General features: G+C 48.1%; 3 protein-coding genes across 7 annotated transcripts in view; 1 reads left to right on the top strand and 2 right to left on the bottom strand.

The window, feature by feature from the left end:
* CEP89 (centrosomal protein 89) overlaps positions 1-1,632 on the bottom strand; it is a 74,470-nt gene extending 72,838 nt beyond the window's left edge. For 3 of the 4 annotated variants that reach the window (XM_064581919.1, XM_045891217.3, XM_045891216.3), the window contains exon 1: positions 1,488-1,632. In XM_064581919.1, the coding sequence (XP_064437989.1) occupies positions 1,488-1,526 (39 nt within the window). In that variant the 5' untranslated portion in view covers positions 1,527-1,632. The remainder of the gene's footprint in view (positions 1-1,487) is intronic. The other variant, XM_064581920.1, reaches the window with a different exon arrangement.
* A 255-nt stretch (positions 1,633-1,887) lies between these two features.
* FAAP24 (FA core complex associated protein 24) lies at positions 1,888-6,472 on the top strand. The gene is made up of 5 exons (XM_045890334.3): positions 1,888-2,028; positions 2,214-2,332; positions 2,447-2,586; positions 2,774-2,926; positions 4,526-6,472. The coding sequence occupies exons 2-5, from the start codon at positions 2,227-2,229 to the stop codon at positions 4,799-4,801; spliced, it is 675 nt and encodes a 224-aa protein (XP_045746290.1). The 5' UTR covers positions 1,888-2,028; positions 2,214-2,226; the 3' UTR covers positions 4,802-6,472.
* A 380-nt stretch (positions 6,473-6,852) lies between these two features.
* RHPN2 (rhophilin Rho GTPase binding protein 2) overlaps positions 6,853-20,517 on the bottom strand; it is a 59,819-nt gene continuing 46,154 nt past the window's right edge. The window contains exons 10-16 of one of the 2 annotated variants that reach the window (XM_064581933.1): positions 19,537-19,656; positions 17,787-17,981; positions 15,281-15,357; positions 14,047-14,193; positions 13,604-13,759; positions 11,352-11,426; positions 8,081-8,211 (exon numbers count right to left, since the gene is read on the bottom strand). In XM_064581933.1, coding sequence (XP_064438003.1) covers positions 11,382-11,426; positions 13,604-13,759; positions 14,047-14,193; positions 15,281-15,357; positions 17,787-17,981; positions 19,537-19,656 — 740 coding nt within the window. In that variant the 3' untranslated portion in view covers positions 8,081-8,211; positions 11,352-11,381. Of the gene's footprint in view, positions 8,212-11,351; positions 11,427-13,603; positions 13,760-14,046; positions 14,194-15,280; positions 15,358-17,786; positions 17,982-19,536; positions 19,657-20,517 lie in introns of both variants that reach the window. The other variant, XM_064581932.1, reaches the window with a different exon arrangement.

Consider the following 20,517-nt stretch of genomic DNA (forward strand, 5'->3'; position numbering starts at 1 on the left):
TGGCAGTCATTCAGAAGTTTCTGAGTATAGCCACTCTCTAGGCACTAGCCATTATTCACACCTACTAGACGCAAAACACCAGGACTGCAATGAAGAAACCTTGTCTTCATCGACAAGGTAATAGAATGTGGAGGGAAAACACCCAAGTACTTATCACGTAACACAGAATTATGGAAAGTGCCAAGGGAAAGATAAAGACAAATTTGGTGCTGGGATGGCACAGGGAGGGAAGGGCTCCTCCAGGTCTGGGGGCCAGCAAGGGGACCTCTAACGTCCCGCTGGAAAAAAATCACAGAGGCATTTAGACTGGGTCATCAAAGATGGCCACTGCTCTCACATGTGGGAAATGAGGTGGAAAAGCATTCTAGGAAGAGGGAACAGCATGAACAATGGACAGAAGCAAGACAGTAGTGGCAGTGTTCTAGAACTAACAAGTATTCCAGTTTGCTGGAATATAGAAGCATCTGAGAAGAGGCTAGAAGAATGCGCTGGGGGTAAGAGTGGGGATTGTTCCCATTTAAGAGTTTTTATACGTGACTAAGGAGAACCTGTGGCTTAGTGAGGAACACCCACCGAAATTGGCCCCTGGAAAGGCTCATCAGGCAGTGGTAGGCATGAAATTGGGAGTAGGCGCCTACAGTGTCAGGGTGGCTATGATAAGGTTGGAGGAGAGCATTCCAGGCAGAAGGGATAGCAAAGGCCTAAACGAATAGAAGAAATGGCTGGAGTGTGTGGCTGTTGGAGGCACTGGGTTTTAAGGAGCGCAGCAGCACGATCAGATGTCCAATTTAAGGGGCGCCTGGGTGGCTCAGTCGTTAAGCGTCTGCCTTCGGCTCAGGTCACGATCCCAGGGTTCTGGGATCGAGCCCCGCATCAGGTTCCCTGCTCAGCCGGAAGCCTGCTTCTCCCTCTCCCACTCCCCCTGCTTGTGTTCCTGCTCTCACTGTGTATCTCTCTGTCAAATAAATAAAATCTTAAAAATAAAATAAAGTAAAATAAAAGAATGCCCCTGGCTGCCATGCGGAAAACGGTCCTAGGAGAAAGGCAAGACTGGAAGCAGAGACACAGTGGGGCGCTGCAGCAGCAGCCAGGTAGATGCTGGAAGCCAGGGTAGGGGCGGGAACAGCTGCAGGTTATATTTAGTGGGTAGAATCTATGGAACTTGGCTGATGGGGTTACGCGGTGGGTAGCGGAGGGAGGACTCAAGAACGACCTGCCACTGGGGGATATTCAGCAGTGGAGTAGGTTTGTGCGGGCAGGAGTGTTCCCCGACACCGGAGCAAACGTTGCAGGGGAGACAAAGCGACTCCTGTCTCACTGAGGCCGACCCTGGGATAGAGGATGCTTTAGAACACAAAAAAATCAGGGCTTCTCGAGTGGAAAACAACTTCCTTTTGTGCTGCCACCTGGCCTCAACCTCAGGCCAAATCCCAACCCACCGCGCCCCCCCCCCCCCGTTTAACTCCTGGCCCCCCGGATCTACTTACAAACTGGCTCTTGCGGCCCCTGTGAAACCGCTGGAGCATCCTTGCTGCGGGGAGTGGCCGAACCAGGGCTGGACCGACGTGCAGATATCCTCCCAGGCGAGGACCGCTCCCTAGAACCTGAGCCCCTCCCGCTGGCTTAGCCCCAGACGCTTTTTCTACGCAATGCACTTCGCAACAACCTCGTCTTCCATTGGCTCTGCTTTCGCTTCGACCAATCAGAGCTAAGGCTACTCCGCACCCGTCGCTCTTGGCAACCAGTGGTCCCCATTCAAATTCCTCCTGGGCGGAAACAGTGTGTAGTCCGTTCTCTTATTGGCCAGCTCAGGTGTCGATCTCGACGCCATAGCCTATCTAGCGCCGTGGGAGGTGGAGGGCGGGCAGGATGAAAAATTGGCAAGCGCGCCTGAGGGAAACCGGAAGTGGCGCGCCGCGGGTGAAAGCTCAGGATCCTCTGGCAGGGGCCCAGGTGGGGTCCGGGCTGGCTCCGGACCAGACTGAGCAGTCGTGCCGCAGACCGAGCGGGGGTACCAGGAGCGAGCAGGTGACGAAAATGAGGGACGCGGCTACCAGGACGGGAATCTCCTGGGTCTTAGACTTTGGCAAATAATTCAGTCTTTTAAAGACACTGCAAGCGGGTTCTTGCCAGAGAGGCCCCGACTTCGAGGGGAGCCTGGGGCGGTGTGCGGGAGAGCCTGCTCGAATGCCGTCTTTTGTTTTCCTTATTAGATCGAGGCCGCCGATGGCCAGGAACCCCTCTGAGAGCACCGGCCCCATGCACGTGCCTTTTGGGCATGTTGTGGCCAACGAGAAGTGGCGCGGGTCGCAGCTCGTGCAGGGGATGCAAGGTCGGTGGGCTGCCCTTTGCATAAGTCCTCTTCTAAGCTTTTTCAAAACGTGCTACCTACTGTCGCCTTTCACCCAGAGCTCACGGAACTCCTTTTTCTTGTCTGTGTTCTAAGGGAAAATTAAAATCGTTTTTGAGGATGGCCTGACACCGGTAGATTTTTACTTGTCAAGCAGATCTTGCATTCTCTATGTCACCGAAGCTGATTTGGTGGCCGGAAATGGCTACAGGAAGAGGCTTGTTCGGGTTAGAAATGTAAGTACTGAATTGAAGACACTGAAACGGAAAATTGACTTCCATCCGCTGCCTCCTCCATCCTCTGGAATAATTTATATACAACCATTGGCCATTCCAAGCATTCTTGGACTGATAGCTTTCTTAAACTGGAAGGTAGTTTTGTTACAAAATGGTTTACTGTTTGGGTTTTTTTCTCCCTTTGAAGTCCAGTAATCTTCAAGGGATTGTAATAGTTGAGAAAACGCAGATGAGTGAACAATACTTCTCGGCCATACAGAAGTTTACGGTGCTGGACCTTGGGATGGTGTTGCTTCCAGTGGCCAGCCAGATGGAAGCATCCTGCCTTCTCATCCAGTTGGTAAGTACTGATTGCTACTCCGCTGCAGGAGCCCTGCCTTACCGACTCTCACCTGACTTCCGGATCTTTCACTCCTGCTGCTGCCCTTGCTACAGTTGCAATCCGTCAGTCCTGTCTACAGTATTCCTCACTTATCTGTGGTCAGCTGCAGTCCAAAGCACATGATCCTTATTTATTTATTTATCTATCTATCTATCTATCTATCTGAGAGAGCAAGGGCACAAGCGGGCAGAGGGAGAGAGAGAAACAGACTGCTGAGCAGGGAGCCTGACGTGGGGCTCGATCCCAGCACTCTGGGATCATGACCTGAGCCGAAGGCAGACACTTAACCAACTGAGCCACCCAGGCGCCCCGCAGATGATCCCTTTTTTTTTTAAATTTATTTTTTATTCTTATGTTAATCCCCATACATTACATCATTAGTTTTAGATGAAGTGTTCCATGATTCATTGTTTGTGCACAACACCCAGTGCTCCATGCAGAATGTGCCCTCCTCAATACCCACCACCAGGCTAACCCATCCTCCCACCCCCCTCCCCTCTAGAACCCTGTTTGTTTTTCAGAGTCCATCGTCTCTCATGGTTCGTCTACCCCTCCGATTTCCCCCGCTTCATCAGATGATCCTTTTTTGAATGAAAACAAAAACCTGATTCTCCATTGTCTTCACTGATTATTCATCTTGGCTGGGCTTTAGAATTTCCTGAGGAACTTTTAAGAACAGCGATACAAGAGCCTTACCTCAGACCAATTAAAAATCTGAATGTCAGGATAGGGCCTTAAGCATCAATTAATGTTGTGTTGTTGACTTTAAATTTCCCTTTTGATGTGCAGCTAGGATTGAGAACCAAATTGAAAAATGAAGGAGCCCCATGTTGTTCATAGATCACTCTTCCTTCTCCGCGGCGTCCCTTGCTTCATTGTTCCTAACTTCTTCTGATGTAATGCTGTCTATCGTCTGCCTTCCTATATCCACCACTAACTGAAAACCGGATTTCTCCTTTGATAGGCAAGCTCTATCCAGGTCCTGTACCAAGCAGGTCCAGTTTAGTTTTAATTTAATCCCATACTGGGTGCCTGGGTGGCTTAGTCAGTTAAGTGTCTGCCCTCCACTCAGGTCATGATCCCAGGGTACTGGGATCGAGTCCCACATTGGGCTCCCTGCTCAGCAAGGAGTCTGCTTCTCCCTCTGCCCCTCCCCCCTGCTTGTGTGTGCGTGCTTGCTCACTCTCTCGCTCTCTGTCAAATAAATAAATAAAATCTTTAAAAAAAAGATTTAATCCCATACAACTGGATTGTTTCTTAGTGGGCCACAGGAACATGTTTGAATTCCTCAGAGTATGTTTGTGTTGCTTTATCCTAAGCATTCTGAAAATCCAAGTTTTAATAAATTGTTCTTAGTCCTTTGTGTACTCATATGGTTCATCCTTCAATAATTTTGCTGATGCCTGAAAAATTATATTCATGGTGTATGAAAACATTTGTAGTGGTAAATCAAGCTGGACCAAATGGAAAAGGCAAAACTAAATTTCCATAAATTTTTAAGAGAACGGCCAGTCCTCTAGAGGGCGCTCACGTGCTTTCCCTTTACCATTGGTTTAGGTTCAAGAACAAACCAAAGAGCCCAGTAAGAACCCTTTCCTCAGTAAGAAACGGGCTCAGATCCCTGAGCTATCCCTCCTTCGAACTGTGCAACACATCCCAGGAGTTGGAAAAGTTAAAGCTCCCCTTCTGCTTCAGAAGTTCCCAAGTATCCAGCAACTAAGTAATGCTTCCACCCGAGAACTAGAGCCAGTCGTGGGACAAGCCGTAGCGCAGCACGTTCAAGCGTTCTTCACACGGCCCAGCTGGGACCGCAAGCTACCGGGTCTTGTTTGATTTTCATATTTAAAAATGGAGAACAAAGACTTTCCTGCCGCAGCACCTAATGAGTGACTGGGTGAGGCCTACACGGAAGCTGCCAGTTGCCCTGCCTTGCTCTCTGGGTTGGGGCGTTTAAGTTAGTGGGGCTCCCGATAGCCCGGCCCTCACTCTACTAGTGGAAGAGGAGGTGTGGAGGGCACGCCTGTCCATACAGCATGTGACTCTTGATCTCGGGGTTGTGAGTGAGCCCCACCTTGGGAGTAGCAATTACTTAAAAAACAAAATCTTAAAAAACAAAAACAAAAAAACAGGGGCCCCTGGGTGGTACAGTCAGTTAAGTGGGCTCAGATCATGATCTGTTTTGAGATCAAGCCCCGCATTGGACTCCATGTTTAGCATGGAGTCTGCTTGGGATTCTCCCTCTCAAAATAAACAAACAGGGGCACCTGGTGGCACAGTCGTTAAGCGTCTGCCTTTAGCTCAGGTCATGGTCCCAGGGTCCTGGGATCGAGCCCCACGTCGGGCTCCCTGCTCAGCGGGAAGCCTGCTTCTCCCTCTCCCACTCCCCCTGCTTGTGTTCCCTCTCTCGCTGTGTCTCTGTCAAATAAAATCTTTAAAAATAAAAATAAACTAAATCTAAAAACAAAAACGAAATCTTTAAAAAAAGAGAGAGAGGGCCCATGGGGACCTTCCTAAGAGAGTTGAATAAGGGACTCTCAAATTCAACAAAAAGCCGGCCCGGGCATATTGCCCTGTGTCTATCATGGAAAGGTCTAATCAGATTTCAGGAGGTAGATGTGACCATCTAAAGGAAACAAACCTACAATGCAGCGCTGTGCTGTGTACCATAAACCCCTTGTTCCTGGTGGCAGAGCCCGTGTTCTTGCAATGTGGTCTTCATATTACTGTTTTGAGGGTGTTGCCAGTGTAAATAAACAATTGTACTGCCTTTTATCTTCCTTCCTCCCTCCCTCCCCCTTCCTGGTAGCAGCACAGTTTGTCCATAGTCACTGAGCATGTCTTCTCAACACAGCCTGGAGTTTGGAGTTCCCTTTTAAAGGTAGAAAGCCAGTGTGTATGGAGGAAAAGAATGTGTTTGCCAGTGTATAGCCCAACCGTGGGAAGAGACAGAGGAAAATGGCAGGGCAGATGCATCCAGAGAGGAGAGCCCCGCGTGGGGATGAAAAGGTAGTCAGCCACTCAAAAAAGAAATGCACTTAGCCACTCTGGAAAACAGTATGGAGGTTCCTCAAAAAGTTGAAAATAGAGCTACCCTGTGACCCAGCAATTGCACTACTGGGTATTTACCCCAAAGATACAAATGTAGGGATCCGAAGGGGTACGTGCACCCCGATGTTTATAGCAGCAATGTCCACAATAACCAAACTATGGAAAGAACCCAGGTGTCCATCAACAGATGAATGGATAAAGATGTGGTGTATATATACACAACGGACTACTACTCAGCCATCAAAAAAAAAAAAAATGAAATCTTGCCATTTGCAATAATGTGGATGGAACTAGAGGGTATTATGCTAAGCGAAATAAGTCAGACAAAGAAATACCATTTACTTCGCTCATATGTGGAATTTAAGAAACAAAACAGGGTCATAGGGGAAGAGAGGAAAAAATAAAATCAGAGAGGAAGACAAACCACAAGAGTTTGTCTTAATCATAGGAAACAAACTGAGGGTTGCTGGAAGGGAGGGGGTGGGGGGTGGGGGGATGGGGTAACTAGGTGATAGACATTAAGGAGGGCACATGATGTAATGAGCACTGGGTATAAGACTGATGAATCACTGACCTGTACCTCTGAAACTAATAATATATTATATGTTAATTAACGGAATTTAAATTAAAAAAAAATGCCCTTAAAGATGCCATATGTTTTCAAAGATACTAAGGTAATTTGAAACCCCTCTAAGTGCTGTTTTGTGAAATGTTAGTCATTATAAAAGACCAAACCATAAGAACATTTTGTGCATTAGGGTAGAAACAATTTGAAAGAGGAGTGAAATAAGTAGGAAAAAAGTGAAAAAAAAAACAAAAACCAAAAAACCATTAACTCAGGCAAATGAGTATGTTTATTTAAATATTTATACAAAATGTCCCTAACAGTAGTGGATACACTTTCCCAAATATGGTTGCTTCCCTTTTGATATTGCACACTAGAAAATATTTACGTTCTTGTTAATTCTCAAAAATAGATTACAATGCTATTTTTTTTTAACTGTATAACTTGTACTATGTCAACCGTGAATCTTACAAGAATCACGGCATCATCCACCTTATGTCAAGAGAAATTGACAGGTAAGAATGTCATTTTAAAAAGTCAAATAGAGCTTTAAACTAGAATCATTTACATCTTTACCTTATAAAATGTTTCTAACCCATCTTAAAGACTCTTAAAATATATAATTATGTATTTTCTACTTTAAACAAAAATGTTTTGAGTATCAAACAGCATATTGTCTACCTTGTAGATAGCATCCCCATCTAACACTGCCACTGTGTTAGCAACTTGTAAATGACATCAGACTAGAAGCAACACTGTTCCTAAATTGTGTGTAGTTTTTTTGTTTTGTTTTTATCTGGTAAGTTATGACAGATTTGTCACTAGACTTTATCTGGCAACAGCATTCATATTATGTAGAAATAATCGTAAAATCTTACCATTTTAGGTTCATGAATTCCCCTTAGGAAGCAGTTCTTTGGAACATTTCTTAATAATACTAACTTAGTAATATAACTAAATCGGTATAGTTCCTTGACCTGCCTTAATTTGGGGTCATCTGAATTCCGAGTTAAGGAATGATCTATTACCCAAGGCTAGAAATGATTACAAGTAGGACCAAGAGAGGGAACCCTATTTAATTCTGATCGTAACTACAAATTGTCACTGCAGCCGTTAAAAATAGCCACATTTTCAACACCATTCTATTTACAATACTTTATATAATAAATAACTTGCAGCAATATGGTGACACTCCCCAATTTCTTGAGGTTTCTTGTTACTTTCATTCATGAAGACCTACCAATTGTGAGTTTACCCAGTGACAAAATGGGATTTGCGAATATTTAGAAATTTTCCACTGTGGCACAAATAGGAAGGCCTGGTCAGCACCGGAGACATCTGGGGCCTGGACGTTTTTTGTTTCCTCACATTAGTACAAAGAACTTTCGGAGTTGAGAAGGCTGAAGGGAGAGGGAAGCTTCTTCTTGACTTGAGGCCTCGCAACCCCAACTGACGGGAGGCACAAGGTGCTGGCCGACTTCTGTCTGTTCTTGTTGGTGCCCCAACTCAAAAAAGAAAGCTTCTTTGAGATTTTCTTGGTTTTATCAGTTTTATCATCATCATCTATGGCTAAACAGATCATGGAGTAGGTTTTCTGCATTCCCACAGAGTATGTTGCACACTTATTATGCTGCACATGGGAAAGACGAGAAACGGTGTTAGAAGTCCTCAAGATAGTTGATTAGTGACCGCAAAGTCTGAGGCTCACATTTTGCACTTACAGAATCCTTTTTAAAATTAAGTTGATATAATTCTGGAACTCGAGTGAATTAACGCTTACATAGAATCCGGTTCTTAAAAACAAGGACAATTTTTAAGGAATAGACTCAGTAGTAGTAATTTAGGCTAGCAGTAGGACTCGCTTTTTAAGGTTCTTATTCTATTTGTAAAAATAAGACTCATGCTCAACAATATGAAAATACATATACTAAAGAGTAGGGCATCCCTCGCACCTTGACTTCCAGGCCTTTCCCCTGAAGTAAGCACGATGACTATTCTGCTTTTATTTTTTTAATTAAAAAAAAAAATTATTTATTTATTTGAGAGTGAGAGAGAGCATGAGCATGGGGGAGGAAAGGAGGGAGAGGGCCAAGCAGACTCCCCACTGAGCACAGAACCTGATGCAAGACTTGATCCCAGGACCCTGGGATTCTGACGGGATTGTGGCCTGAGCCAAAGGCAGATGCTTAACAGACTGAGCCACCCAGGTGCCCTCTGTTACACTTTTAGAGATGATGTTCCGATCCAGGTATTGATGTGTGCATAGGTATACGTCACCGTTTGTCTTTCCCGAAAAGGAAGACACTACACACTGGTCTGCCTCTTGCTTTCTTCACTTAATGAACATACCTTGGATTTCAGTCCATGCCAGTAGGTATAGATCAACTTCATTCTCTTTATAGACAATATGGAATCTGTGGTGAGGAAACTAGTAACCTTTCCCCCCTATCTTTTAAACTGAGGAAATATACATAACCTAAAATTGGCCCTTTTAACCACTGTCAAGGGTACAGTCCAGTGGCATTAAGTACATTCAACTTCTGTGGAGCCATCACCACCGTCCACCTCCAGAACTTTCTCCTTTTCCCCAGCTGAAACTCTTTGCCCAGTGAGCACTACTATTAACTTTTAAAGGACCATGTAGGGTTCAAATAGGAAAGCTGCAGATACTTTTCCAGAATCTTCCATGTGGGTTATCCCCTGCTTCCAAGGTTTGCCTAACATTGGAGTTGCTTTGTTCACCAAATGTTTACTGAACATCTACTATGTTCCAGGCACCGAAACCAGGCCTTTAAATATACGTACTACATATCTAAAGTGGTGGGGGATGATAGTCATCATAGAAATCAAGGCATTTGAGAGGTGGGACAATAAAGAAGGGAAGGGGTATTCACTCTAAACTGTCCCTCTCGAGTCTAGATCCTTTGGATGAAGATGTCTCTTCCTTTTCTATAAAACTGCCATTTACTCCCAGCATACTCTACAAGACATGCATGCGCGCTCCCATTAAAAACAATAATAAATAGTCCTGGATGTAGATTTCATGCCTGCAAACACTTTTCAACCCTAACCTGCTTAAACTCCATTATGCATCTTTATGACCATTCTCTTATAAACACCCTCGATCCTCTCCCATACTTCAACCAGCGAATGCCAAGTCTAGTTAAACTCCACCCTCTGCCTCCCCCCAGGCCTGTACCCAAAGGGCTGCACGTTACTGGGGGATGTTTACCAAGCCGACTGGTCTCCCTTGAAACCCTAACCCTGGCCTCAAACCTCTACAGGGCACCTCATTACCTGGTACTCCTAAGGCTGTCCTAGTAAATTCATTCCTTCTCTCCTAGATGTCTCCTTGAGGCCCCACACATGTCCTCCTGATAGTACTGTGCTATACTTAATAGCATCTGTTCCTAAGGACAAATCCTTCTGTGTGCCTGATTCTCACTCCCTCCTCCCGGTATGTCCTCCATCCTGCACTCCTGCCTCCCCGACCTTTACTGTGTTATCGATACCCACACATACCCACACGACTACCACCACCACCCTTGAAAAGCTTCCCTTTTCCCTATGTCCCCCTCCCAGCTCACGCCTCCATGTCTGCTCCCTTCCTGCCACTCCCTTTTTTCTTGTCCTCAAGCACCATGCTCCCCATTACCCATTCTCCAAATAATCCAGGCACCCCTCTGACTCACAGCAATAGGGAGCCCGGTTTGAGAGCCTGGCACTCATTCCACTTTGTACAAATGAGGAAACAATCCTAGGGAGGGTACTAACTTGCTGAAGGCCACACAGCTGGTTTCCAGCAGGCAGGGCCCAATTCCAGGCCTGGGGTCTCTCCGCTACATCAGCAGTATTCCAAACGTGCCCCATGGAGGAGTGCCGGGGGTCCCCACCGCAATCCAAAGACTGCGGAGCAGATCATCTGTTCAGCTAGGTCCCTGGGCTTTATTCTCATTATCTGGTTTTGTTTGGAGCAAAGGCCCAGCAGTTAAAAACTCGGCGCTCGGTTGCCACTGTCTAAGGCCTCGCTGGGTGACAAGAATAACCCTATCATGGTTATTATTACACCTCTTGTGAAAGACACATATCCCATGCTAGGCACCACCTCGCCATCTTCCTGCAGCTCAGAACCAGTCCCTGATGCCCATGGTCACCACGGGCGATAAAGCCAGGATTCCTTTTCACGCAGTCTGCATCTAGAAAGTCTTGCTTTCTACGTCTACCTCAGCTCCTTCACAAGCCTGGCTCCAAGTTATTACAGAATGGAAAGACAAACCTTTCTCCTTGTAAAGCCACACCATATGCTGGGCAACACACACATGCGCGCGCCCCAACCCTCTGGTTCTGAGCCCAGCTCTCTTATTTATCCTGCTTTTGGACAACCTTCTTTTGTTTTTGGTTGGGACCCTGATCCCTTGCCCAGCAATTCTATAGATTCTGCCCCTAAAAATTCCATTTCTCAATGATCCCTTCCCCCAAGATGCTCTGTGAGTCCGACTTCATCTTCTTTCATTTTTAAATGGAGATATAATTCACATACCTTAAAGTTCACTATGTTAATACCACTCCGTGGCTTTGAGTCTATGCGGAGTTGTACAAGCACCACCACCACCTAATTTCAGAACAATTCTTTCCCCTCCCAAAGGAAACCTTAAACCCATCAGCAGTTACCCCCCAATTCCCTGACCCCCCAAGTCCCTGGCAACCTCTACTCTACATTGTGCTTCTATGGATAAGCCTGTTCTGGACATTTCTTATCAAAGGACTCACACGATCCATTCACTTTCCAGGCCTCTCTCATCAGCGTTGTTTCCATCTCTCCATGGGAAGTGTCCTTTTGTCCTGCTGTCAAATATAATAAACACAACTCCATCTCTTAACTGTACTCTACACAATCGACCGTTTTCTCTTGGCAGGATTTTCTTCTCTCGATTCCAGAAGCTTCTTTTTATCCTCTCTGAATGCCGCTCCGCAACTTCCTTTGCGCCTGCTTCTCTTCTAACTGACCTCCAGATGCTTGCGGTGTCTCCAGGTTGAGTCCCTGACCCTCAGCCCCTCGTGGGTAATTCCATTTACTCTCTTCACAGCTTTAAATATCATCTCTGTGTTGGTGATTCTCTGATGTTTATTTCTAGCTCTGACTTCTCCCTTGAACTGAAGATGTGGACATCCAGCTGCCTACTTCACATTACATTTGGGCGTCTAACATCATGTGAAACATTCACGGTACAACTCTGTTTCCTCTCTCCTCTCCCTCCCTTGCCCTCTTCCCCGTCATTACAAAAAACGGTGCCTTCATTCAAGCCCAAACCCGGGGAGTCATTTTTCTCTCCAGGATGTTTTTTACACAAATCATCTACAAACCTCTGTCAGCTCTACCTCCAAAACCACATCTCGGGCACATGCACCTCTCCCTCCCTCCGCCGTCACCCGCCCTAACGTCAGCTGCTAAGCTCGCTGGCCCGGGCACCTGCCCTAGCCAGCTCCCGCTACTGCTGCCCAGCCAGCCTCCAGGCAACAAGACGTAAGATGTCCTTCTGAAATAAACATCATTCCCCTTCTCGAGAGGCTCAATGGCTTCCAAACTCCCACCGCTGCCTATGAGGCCCTGCCTCCCTCCCACCTCGCTTCCTGTCACTCCCTCCCTGTCACCATGTTCCAGCTGGAAGGCCTTCTTTCAGATCCTCCCACAGGAGAAGCTTCTTCCTGCTACAGGGACTCTGCACCTGTTGGTCCCCCTGCCCAGAAGGCTCCTCTTGCACCTCCTCAAATGGGGGTTTCGTCCCTGTCACTCATTGTTTCGGTACAAGCCCTCTCTAGAGGAGCCTCTCCTGCCTCCAGACGTTCTTTGCTTTTTTGTTTTTTTTTTTTTTAAGATTTTATTTATTTATTTGACAGAGAGAGACACAGCGAGAGAGGGAACACAAGCAGGGGGAGTGGGAGAGGGAGAAGCAGGCTTCCCGCGGAGCAGGGAGCCCGATGCGGGGCTCGATCCCAGGACCCTGGGACCATGACCTGAGCCAAAGGCAGACGCTTAATGACTGAGCCACCCAGGCGTCCCCCACCTCCAGACGTTCTGTCACGTTACACATCGTATTTTCTGTACTGTACTTATCAGAATCACAACCACGTATTTGCGTATTTAGTGCCCGCTCTATGGGGGCAGGGACCGCATCAGACTAGATGAACCATAGCTCTAACACCAAGGGAGGGCCTGACACACACAGATGCTCAGTCACTATCTGTTGAATGAATACATGAGTACCGTTATGGAGGGAAGTGTCTAAGGTACCATTCTGTACCATTTCAGTATTTTTTTTTTACCATGAGTACATATTACTTTTGTAATCAAAAAAGAACTTAATCAGGCAGTGCCTGGGTGGCTCAGTTGGTTGACCATCTGACTCTTGGTTTTGGCTCAGGTCGTGATCTCAGGGTTGTGAGATAGAGCCCCGTGTCCGGCTCCACGCTCGGCGGGGAGTCCGCTTGGGATTCTCTCCCTCTCCCCCTACTGGTCCCTCTCTCTCTGCCGCTCACTCACTCTCACGCTCTCTCTCTCTCTAAATTAAATCTTTAGGGATGCTGGGTGGCTCAGTCAGTTAAGCATCTGCCTTCAGCTCAGGTCATGATCTCAGAGTCCTGGGATCGAGTCCCACATCGGGCTCCCTGCTCAGCGGGGAGCCTGCTTCTCCCTCTCCCACTCCCCCTGCTCATGCTTGCTCTCTCTTTCTCTCTTGCTCTCTCAAATAAATAAAGTCTTTAAAAATAAATAAAAAAATAAAATCTTTTAAAAAATTGAGAAAAATAAATCAAGTGGTTCTTTCATCTACAGCATTTTTTTTTTACAGTTTTCCAATGATCTCTGGCCCCAGGTGAGCACATCCCAGCAAGGACGAGTTTAGGAGTCCAGTCGTCAGGTCACCAATGCAGGCAGGAGGTGCAGGGCCTGGCACACCCCTGGGGCTGGACTCACGCCGGCTTCACTCTACAACTCTGTTTCCTGCCGGCCTGTCAGCACTCACCATGGACGAGGTGAAGTCCAGCAGGCTCACGATCTTCATCTCCACGCCGTCCCTGCCACACGCCTTCAGCAGCCTCATGACCTCACTCACCGTCAGCCACTTGCAATCCACGTCTTGAATGGAAACGATATAATCCCCTTCCTTGGCCCCTGCCAGCTACAAACGTAGGATTTACAGGAAGGTCAGTGTTCTATTCATTCCAATCCCTGGATCAGTTCCCAAGTACATGAACAAAATCGACAGCACGCGTGAATCCTTTGCTCTTTGGGCAGGTAGCACCCGCAAGAGGCCTTTCACAGTCAGACCTTTTACACAAAGGAATCCTAAATTCATTCCTACACCCAGGTAGATTTGTTTGGGTAGCTTTCTTCGTACGTGACTGGTCTGACTGCTTCCAAGGCAACGGTGAGTTTTTCTCCTGATCTAGAGAGGCACACGCTTACCGCGGCAGAGCAGTGAGGATCCAGGAAGTGGACCTGAACGGGGGAGTTTCCTCTCAAGGTGAACCCCAAGTCCCCTTCTTCTGCAGTGAAGTGAATGCTTCGAGGAGGCGTCCATCTCTTGTTAGCCGAAAACACCGATAGGGGGCCCTTTGGAACAGAGCATCATTAGGTGTAGGATCTGAAGGCTGAATCAGGCACTTGAAAGCTACAGGAAATGTCACCTTGTCCTTGCAGATGTCACTCGGCCTTGTTCGGAGACCAATGACACCACTAGGGACAATACGTGCTACAGCAGTCAAACAAGAACATTAACTGCCATTTTCTCTAAAATAGCTAATATATTTTAAAGAAAATGTTGGGGTTTTTTTTAGATTTTTATTTATTTGACAGAGAGAGAGAGAACACAAGTAGTGGGAGTGGGAGAGGGAGAAGCAGACTCCCCACTAAGCAGGGAGCCTGACACGGGGCTCGATCCTAGGACCATGGGATCATGACCTGAGCCGAAGGCAGACGCTTAACCGACTGAGCCACCCAGGCACCCCAAGAAAATGTTCTTTAAAAAGTCATCTTAGGGGCGCCTGAGTGGCTCAGTTGGTTGAGCGTTCAACTCTTAATTTGGGCTCAGGTCATGATCTCAGGGTCCTGGATTGATTCCTGCATCAGGCTGTGCGCTCAGCACGAGTCTGCTTATCCCGCTCCCTCTGCTCCTCCCCCTGCTCCCATGCACGCACTCTCTCTCTCTCAAATAAAATCTTGGGGCACCTGGGTGGCTCAGTCGGTTAAGTGTCTGCCTTCAGCTCAGGTCACAATCCCGCCATCCTGGGATCGAATGAATCCTGCACTGGGCTCCCTGCTCAGCAGGGAGCCTGCTTCTCCCTCACCCCTGTGGGGCTCCCCCTGCTTGTGCTCTCTCACTCTCTCAAATAAATAAATAAAATCTTAATAAATAAATAAATAAATAAATAAAATCTTTTTTAAAAACCATCTTAATATCAAGTCTCTAATTTAAAAAGTCTAATAATATTATTAGGGCGCTGGGTGACTCAGTCGGTTAAGCATCCGACTCTTCATCTCTCGGCTCAGGTCTTGATCTCAAAGTCATGTGTTGGGCTCCACAATGGGCATGGAGCCTACTTAAAAAAAAATCTAAAATGATCTAAAAATAGCCTTTTACATACTTCCAACTTATATGAGCTGTCCCCTTGAGTCACTATGAAATAAGCATTCAACATACCAGCTTCTGGAAGAAGTCTGTCACTGTCACCTTGGAGAATTGTGGCAATATAATTTCAACCTCTTGCTCAGTTTTAGCTGGAAAAGAATATTAAAAGGAAAAGCGTAAATGTTTCTGTAACTGAAAGTGATCCTTGAAAACTCAAGCCTAAGTCTTTTTTCCAAAGGGAAGAGAAGCAGACCTTTCTCCTGGTCTCTTGGCCTTCCTCTTGGTCTAGACAAGTAGTACAGAAGATGGACTGCTGGTCAACCCCCTGGCCCAGTGTCACCTGTACCTTCCATCTGGGTACCTGCCATGAGCCATACCTTGCTGTGGGGCCGGGACAGAGTAGTGACAATCAGACACATCCCCTGCCTTCAAGAAGCGTACATATATTCTAGCAGACTTCCTTTGGCACTCATGAAACCCGACTAAGAAGTCATCTACATTTCAAGTGTGGCTATTACAGGAGGAAGTACCGTGCCTCTCAGCACACAGTCCTGGGTGAGATGAGCGTCCTCTTTTCATCATTCACGTGTGAGATGAGGATTTTAGTGGGATGTCAGTTTGTCAGGTCGTGTCCACTGAGAGCTTAAATCTCCACCATCCTATTCATGGGAGGCTCAAGCCAACCCTTACCACGAGGCTAGTCAGCTCCTAACACAGGATCCCAGAACAGGCTAAGTATACAGAAAGAACAGCATAAAAAGAAAATCTGAGGAAGAAGCCTGATCCTGCCAAGGTAGAACACAGCCCTCTACTTGCAGGATGGCCCTGTGGCTTCTACAAACTGCCAGACACAGTGTTGGGCTCAAACAGGGTGCCCATCCATTACCAGAGTGGCACCATCAGCCTGGACATCCTCGCCAGGAGCCACGTTCCCCTCCTCCCTCCGTGGAGGTCGTATCTCTACCTCCTGGCCACAGAGCACACTGTGTGGACAAAGGGGCCGAGGAGGTGCCAGTGTCCATGAAGGAGAATCATGGAGTGCCATTCCTGCCTCCACCTACCAGCTTGCTCACCTGGGGCAAAGAGTCTGATTTCCCTAAAGCCTGTACTGGCTCATCTTTAAGAGGAGGGCAATCCTAGTCCCTCCCTATAGAGCTGGAGGGAGAGTTGAATGAGATTCCACCTGTCGTGCTTACTATTGTGCCTGGAAGACCTCAAATGCTCAGTAGATATCCGCCAGCATTACCACAGACAAGCCCAGGGTTCCAGCTTGAGCAGGGCTCTGTTTCTAACAACTGGCCCCTGGAAATTGAGGTGGAACCTCAGAGACGGGAGACAGAGGTATAGGAAGTGGGGTGGAAGGAGGTATGGACAAAGGGGGTTCCCTTGATTGGGCCACCCCTTCCCCTAACTCTTTAAAAGATCCTAGTCATTCCTTAACTATAAAGTCACCTCTCAGAGAGGCCCCCCAACTCCTGCCTCCTGGGGCAGAACCAACAGCCCCCTCCCCAAGGGCAGCAACAACTGTCCCATTCACCTCCATCTTCCTGAACCCCGGATGGTAATTAACATCTTGGAAATGCCTAGAAAGTGCTGGTGGTGCATGATCTCACTGATACGTGGAATCTAAAACAGTCAAGCACTTAGAAGCAGACAGCAGAATGGTGGGGTGACAGTGGGGGTTGGGAATGAGGCAATGTTGGTCAAAGGTACAAAGGTTCAGTTGTGCAAGATGAGTACGTTCTAGAGATCTAACACAGCATGGTGACTACAGTTAACAATACTGTATCGCCTACTTGAAATCGCCAAGAGGATAGATCTTGAGTGTTCTCACCACACACACGCACACATGATAAACTAGGTTTTGAAGAATTTTGACTGCCAAAGTAAAAATTTTCCCTGCACCCCCTGGCTCTACTCTTTCAGCGGAAAATTTACTTCTCATTTCATAATAAAAAAAAAAGTTTGTCCTAAAACAAGAAAGAGGGAAAATGTTGGTACTGAAGGAAGGAGAGAACAGGAATGAGCAAGCGTAGGGGAGGGAAGAAGGAAGCATTTGGCTTTAAAACCTTGGAGCTGGAGGTAAAAGGCCGATACAGCAGAGTGCATTCCCAGAGGCAGACGGAATCTGGGGGTGGAGCATTAGCAGAAGCATCTAGGCGAAGGTAGTTTCTGAGGTCTCCTGACTAGAAGCGACAGCTAGAACCTCAGGGAGGTGATGAGACTTTAAGGAAACCATCCAGAGGAGACAAACCAGCGAGAGTAGACCCCCGAGAATGCCAGGAGGGGGTGGGTGGGATCGGGCGAGAACAGTCAGCAAAGGGGGTACTGAGGGAGGTGGGGACAGAAACAAGGCGGCAGGGCACCCCGACACCGAGGGGGGCATATTGAGAGACGGGGGGGTCACATGCTACCACGAGGTCCCTGACGACAAAGACCATAAAGAAGCCCCTGCACTGAGGGAGCAGAGAGAGAACTCAGGGTCTGCCCAAGCCTTCCCAGATGAGCGGATCAAGGCTGTGTCTCCGGAGAAATGGGGGCACCCTCTGCACCCCCCACAGGCTCCCAGGTCACTCACAGATGATGTCGGGAGCCTCGATCAAGTTCAGCAGGTCGTCGTCCTCCCTGTGCTGAGCGTCCTTGAGCCGGGACCGCTGGTGCGCCGCGGACAGCACCTCCTGCAGGACCTCAATGTCGCGGAGCTTCTTACACAGGCTGGCCTCCCTCACGGACTCTTCGTGATGCGCCACGGCTCGGCGCACATGCGACTTGCCTGCCCCCAGAAAGCCAACCCCACGTGACACGGTGCACCCGCCAACTGCAGTGTGAGTACCTTGGGGAGAGCCCAGGTGCCCAAGGACCAGCCCAGAAGGGTGCACCTTCTCTTTTCCGAACGATCTGCCTGGACAGCATAAGTCCCTCTTAAATCCATGTGCAATATGCTCACTCGGGTCTATAAAACGTTCATTCGGCAAATATTTACCAAGTGTTCTGGGCACTAGAGGGGAAGCAACAAACAAAAACTAGCCCCTGTCATCATGGAGTTTATGTGCTGGTGGTTGAAGACAGATCATCAACAAGCAAAGAAATCAGTAGTGGATCATGGGTGATAAGATTAGGGAGAGAAATAAAGCAGGGCAGGTAGCAGGTCTAGCAAAAGAAGACTGGGAATAGAAAGTTGCTCTTCTATGATGGGTGATCCAGGAAGGACTTCTTGAAGGTAACTTTTGAGCAGAGCCCTGAAGGAGGCGAGGCGGAAGCTACAAGGATATCTGACAGAAGGGCACTCCTGAAAGATGGAACAGCAAGTGCAAAGGCCCCGGGCAGGAGTATGCCTGTGTGTTCCAGGGTTACAAGGAGCTTGGGACTGTGGCCAGAGGGAGTGAGGGATGGAGGGAAAGGCAGGGAATGAGGCCAGAGAGGAGCAGGGGACAGACATGTCTCCAGCCTTCTGCCCCTACTCTGGGTGGTATGGGAGCCCATTAGGGTGTGAGGACTGATGTGATGTGACCCATGTGAACTGAGAATGAAGGAATGAAGGAATAAAGAGGAAAGCAGGGGGACCAGTTATGAGCTGTGTGACCTCTCTGGGCCTCTGTTTCCTTAACTGTGAAATGGGGATCATATTATGCCTATCTCACAGGGCTATGTGAGATTGAAGGGAGTCAATGTGTGGTAAGTAAGCACTGCATCCGTGTGGCTTAGACCAGGGTGGTAGGTGAGAGGTGGTCGGATCTGGGACGCGTTGTCTAGGTAGAGTCAATGGGATTTGCCAATCACGGGTGGGGTGAGAAAGAAGGCTGAAGGTGGGAGGTGAGTCCCGGATTCCTGGCCTGCACACCTCTAGGCTGGAGTTGCCATCCGTGAGACTGGGAAGTGCGTGTGGGTGTAAGGAGCAGGTTTGGGTAGTAGAGGAATTCAGGCTCGCACATGGGAAGAGAGATTCTGACACCTGGCAGAGACCAAACCAGGACCACTCATCACCAGTTCTTAGGTGTGACAGAAGAACATTAACAAATGTGCCCTTCTACGTTCGGATGACCAAGGGCCATCCCCTGGACCACTAGGGGGTGGGAAGATCGTCAGAGCTCTGGCTCCGCTTTGGGAGGCCCAGGGCCTCAGAGAACCTGCAAGAACACAGCCCCAGGAGCCTGTTGAGGCTGCAGACTGTGCCTCACGGTTTCTGATCCAGAGTGGCCAGGATGACCCAGGATGCCCTGCTCTCTGGACCCTGTCCTGGGGACCTGTCTGGGGCTGTCTGTGAGCAGGACCAGATAGCTGGGCATCGAACAGGGCCTGCAGACAGAGGGAGGACAGCCGAGGCATACCCAGCTGTCGGCGCTGGTGCCCGTTCTTCAGCGTGGCTAAGGGCGTCAGTCCCTCCGGCATGTGGTCGTAAAGCTGGGACAGGCACTTCTCCTGATGATCCTCATCAGCTCCCGGCTTCACTGCAATGAAAGCCACAGGGTAAATCCCTTCTTGTGGATGTGACCACAGACTCTGGAGACAGTGCCTCGGACCCCTCAGAGAGGGCACCTGGGATAACAGGTCTCCTTTCAGCGCCTGGACACACCGGCCATCCAGCTCACAAGTCTTTGTGCACTTGGGGCCAGGCGCACCCTAGAGGCTCATGGTTTGGCTCTGAGCCCCCACTCTACCTCCTCCAACTCACCCACCTCACGGAACTTCCTAGCATAGCCCAGCCTCAAGCCTCTGGTGGCCTCTGTGCCTGCATCCGCCCTCCCTGGCACGCATCCCCTCTCTAGCCTCACCAAACCTCTCACCGCCACCCACCTCAACACTTCTGGTCTCCATTCCAGAGCTCGGCTAGTGTTCTAGCTCTAGCTGTCCTTTTCCTCCTCGTTCAGCTGCAAAAGTGCTCCTTAGACTTCAAGGTCCAACTCAAATGTCACCACCTCTGAGAAGCCTTCCATGACTACACCAAAAGAGTCCAACTGCTGGCCCATGTGTGTTGCTACCACAACTGCTGAATGGTTTATGTGACTTGTCGTGTCTACTGTGGGGCGACCTTGATTAGAGCTCATGACAACAAGAGTCTCACCTGACCTCAAATCAGAGCCAAGACTAGGGTGAGGAGAGCAAGACACTCACCTCGGGCTAAAAATTTAAGAGGGCACCACCAAACACTCAGCAGTCAGGATACATGATAGTTTAATACAATTTTCTAAATACCAAAATGTATGCTAAAAAAAAATGTACAATGAACAGACATCAAAATTCCTCTTTGCTTCAGGCTCCGAGGTGGGTCAGCACAACATTGTTACTGATCTGTAGTCTTATTTAAAATT

The sequence above is a fragment of the Mirounga angustirostris genome, unplaced genomic scaffold (assembly GCF_029215605.1).
Source record: "Mirounga angustirostris isolate CCGP_5_RB_7025 unplaced genomic scaffold, mMirAng1.0.hap1 SCAF_16, whole genome shotgun sequence".
In the NCBI taxonomy this organism is placed as follows: Eukaryota; Metazoa; Chordata; class Mammalia; order Carnivora; family Phocidae; genus Mirounga; species Mirounga angustirostris.

Coding starts and splice junctions, on each gene's coding strand:
- FAAP24 (XM_045890334.3), top strand. CDS start 2,227: ATGGCCAGGAACCCCTCTGAGAGCACCGGCCCCATGCACGTGCCTTTT. Junction 2,333..2,446: donor GCTCGTGCAGGGGATGCAAG/GTCGGTGGGCTG, acceptor CTGTGTTCTAAG/GGAAAATTAAAATCGTTTTT. Junction 2,587..2,773: donor GGCTTGTTCGGGTTAGAAAT/GTAAGTACTGAA, acceptor CTCCCTTTGAAG/TCCAGTAATCTTCAAGGGAT.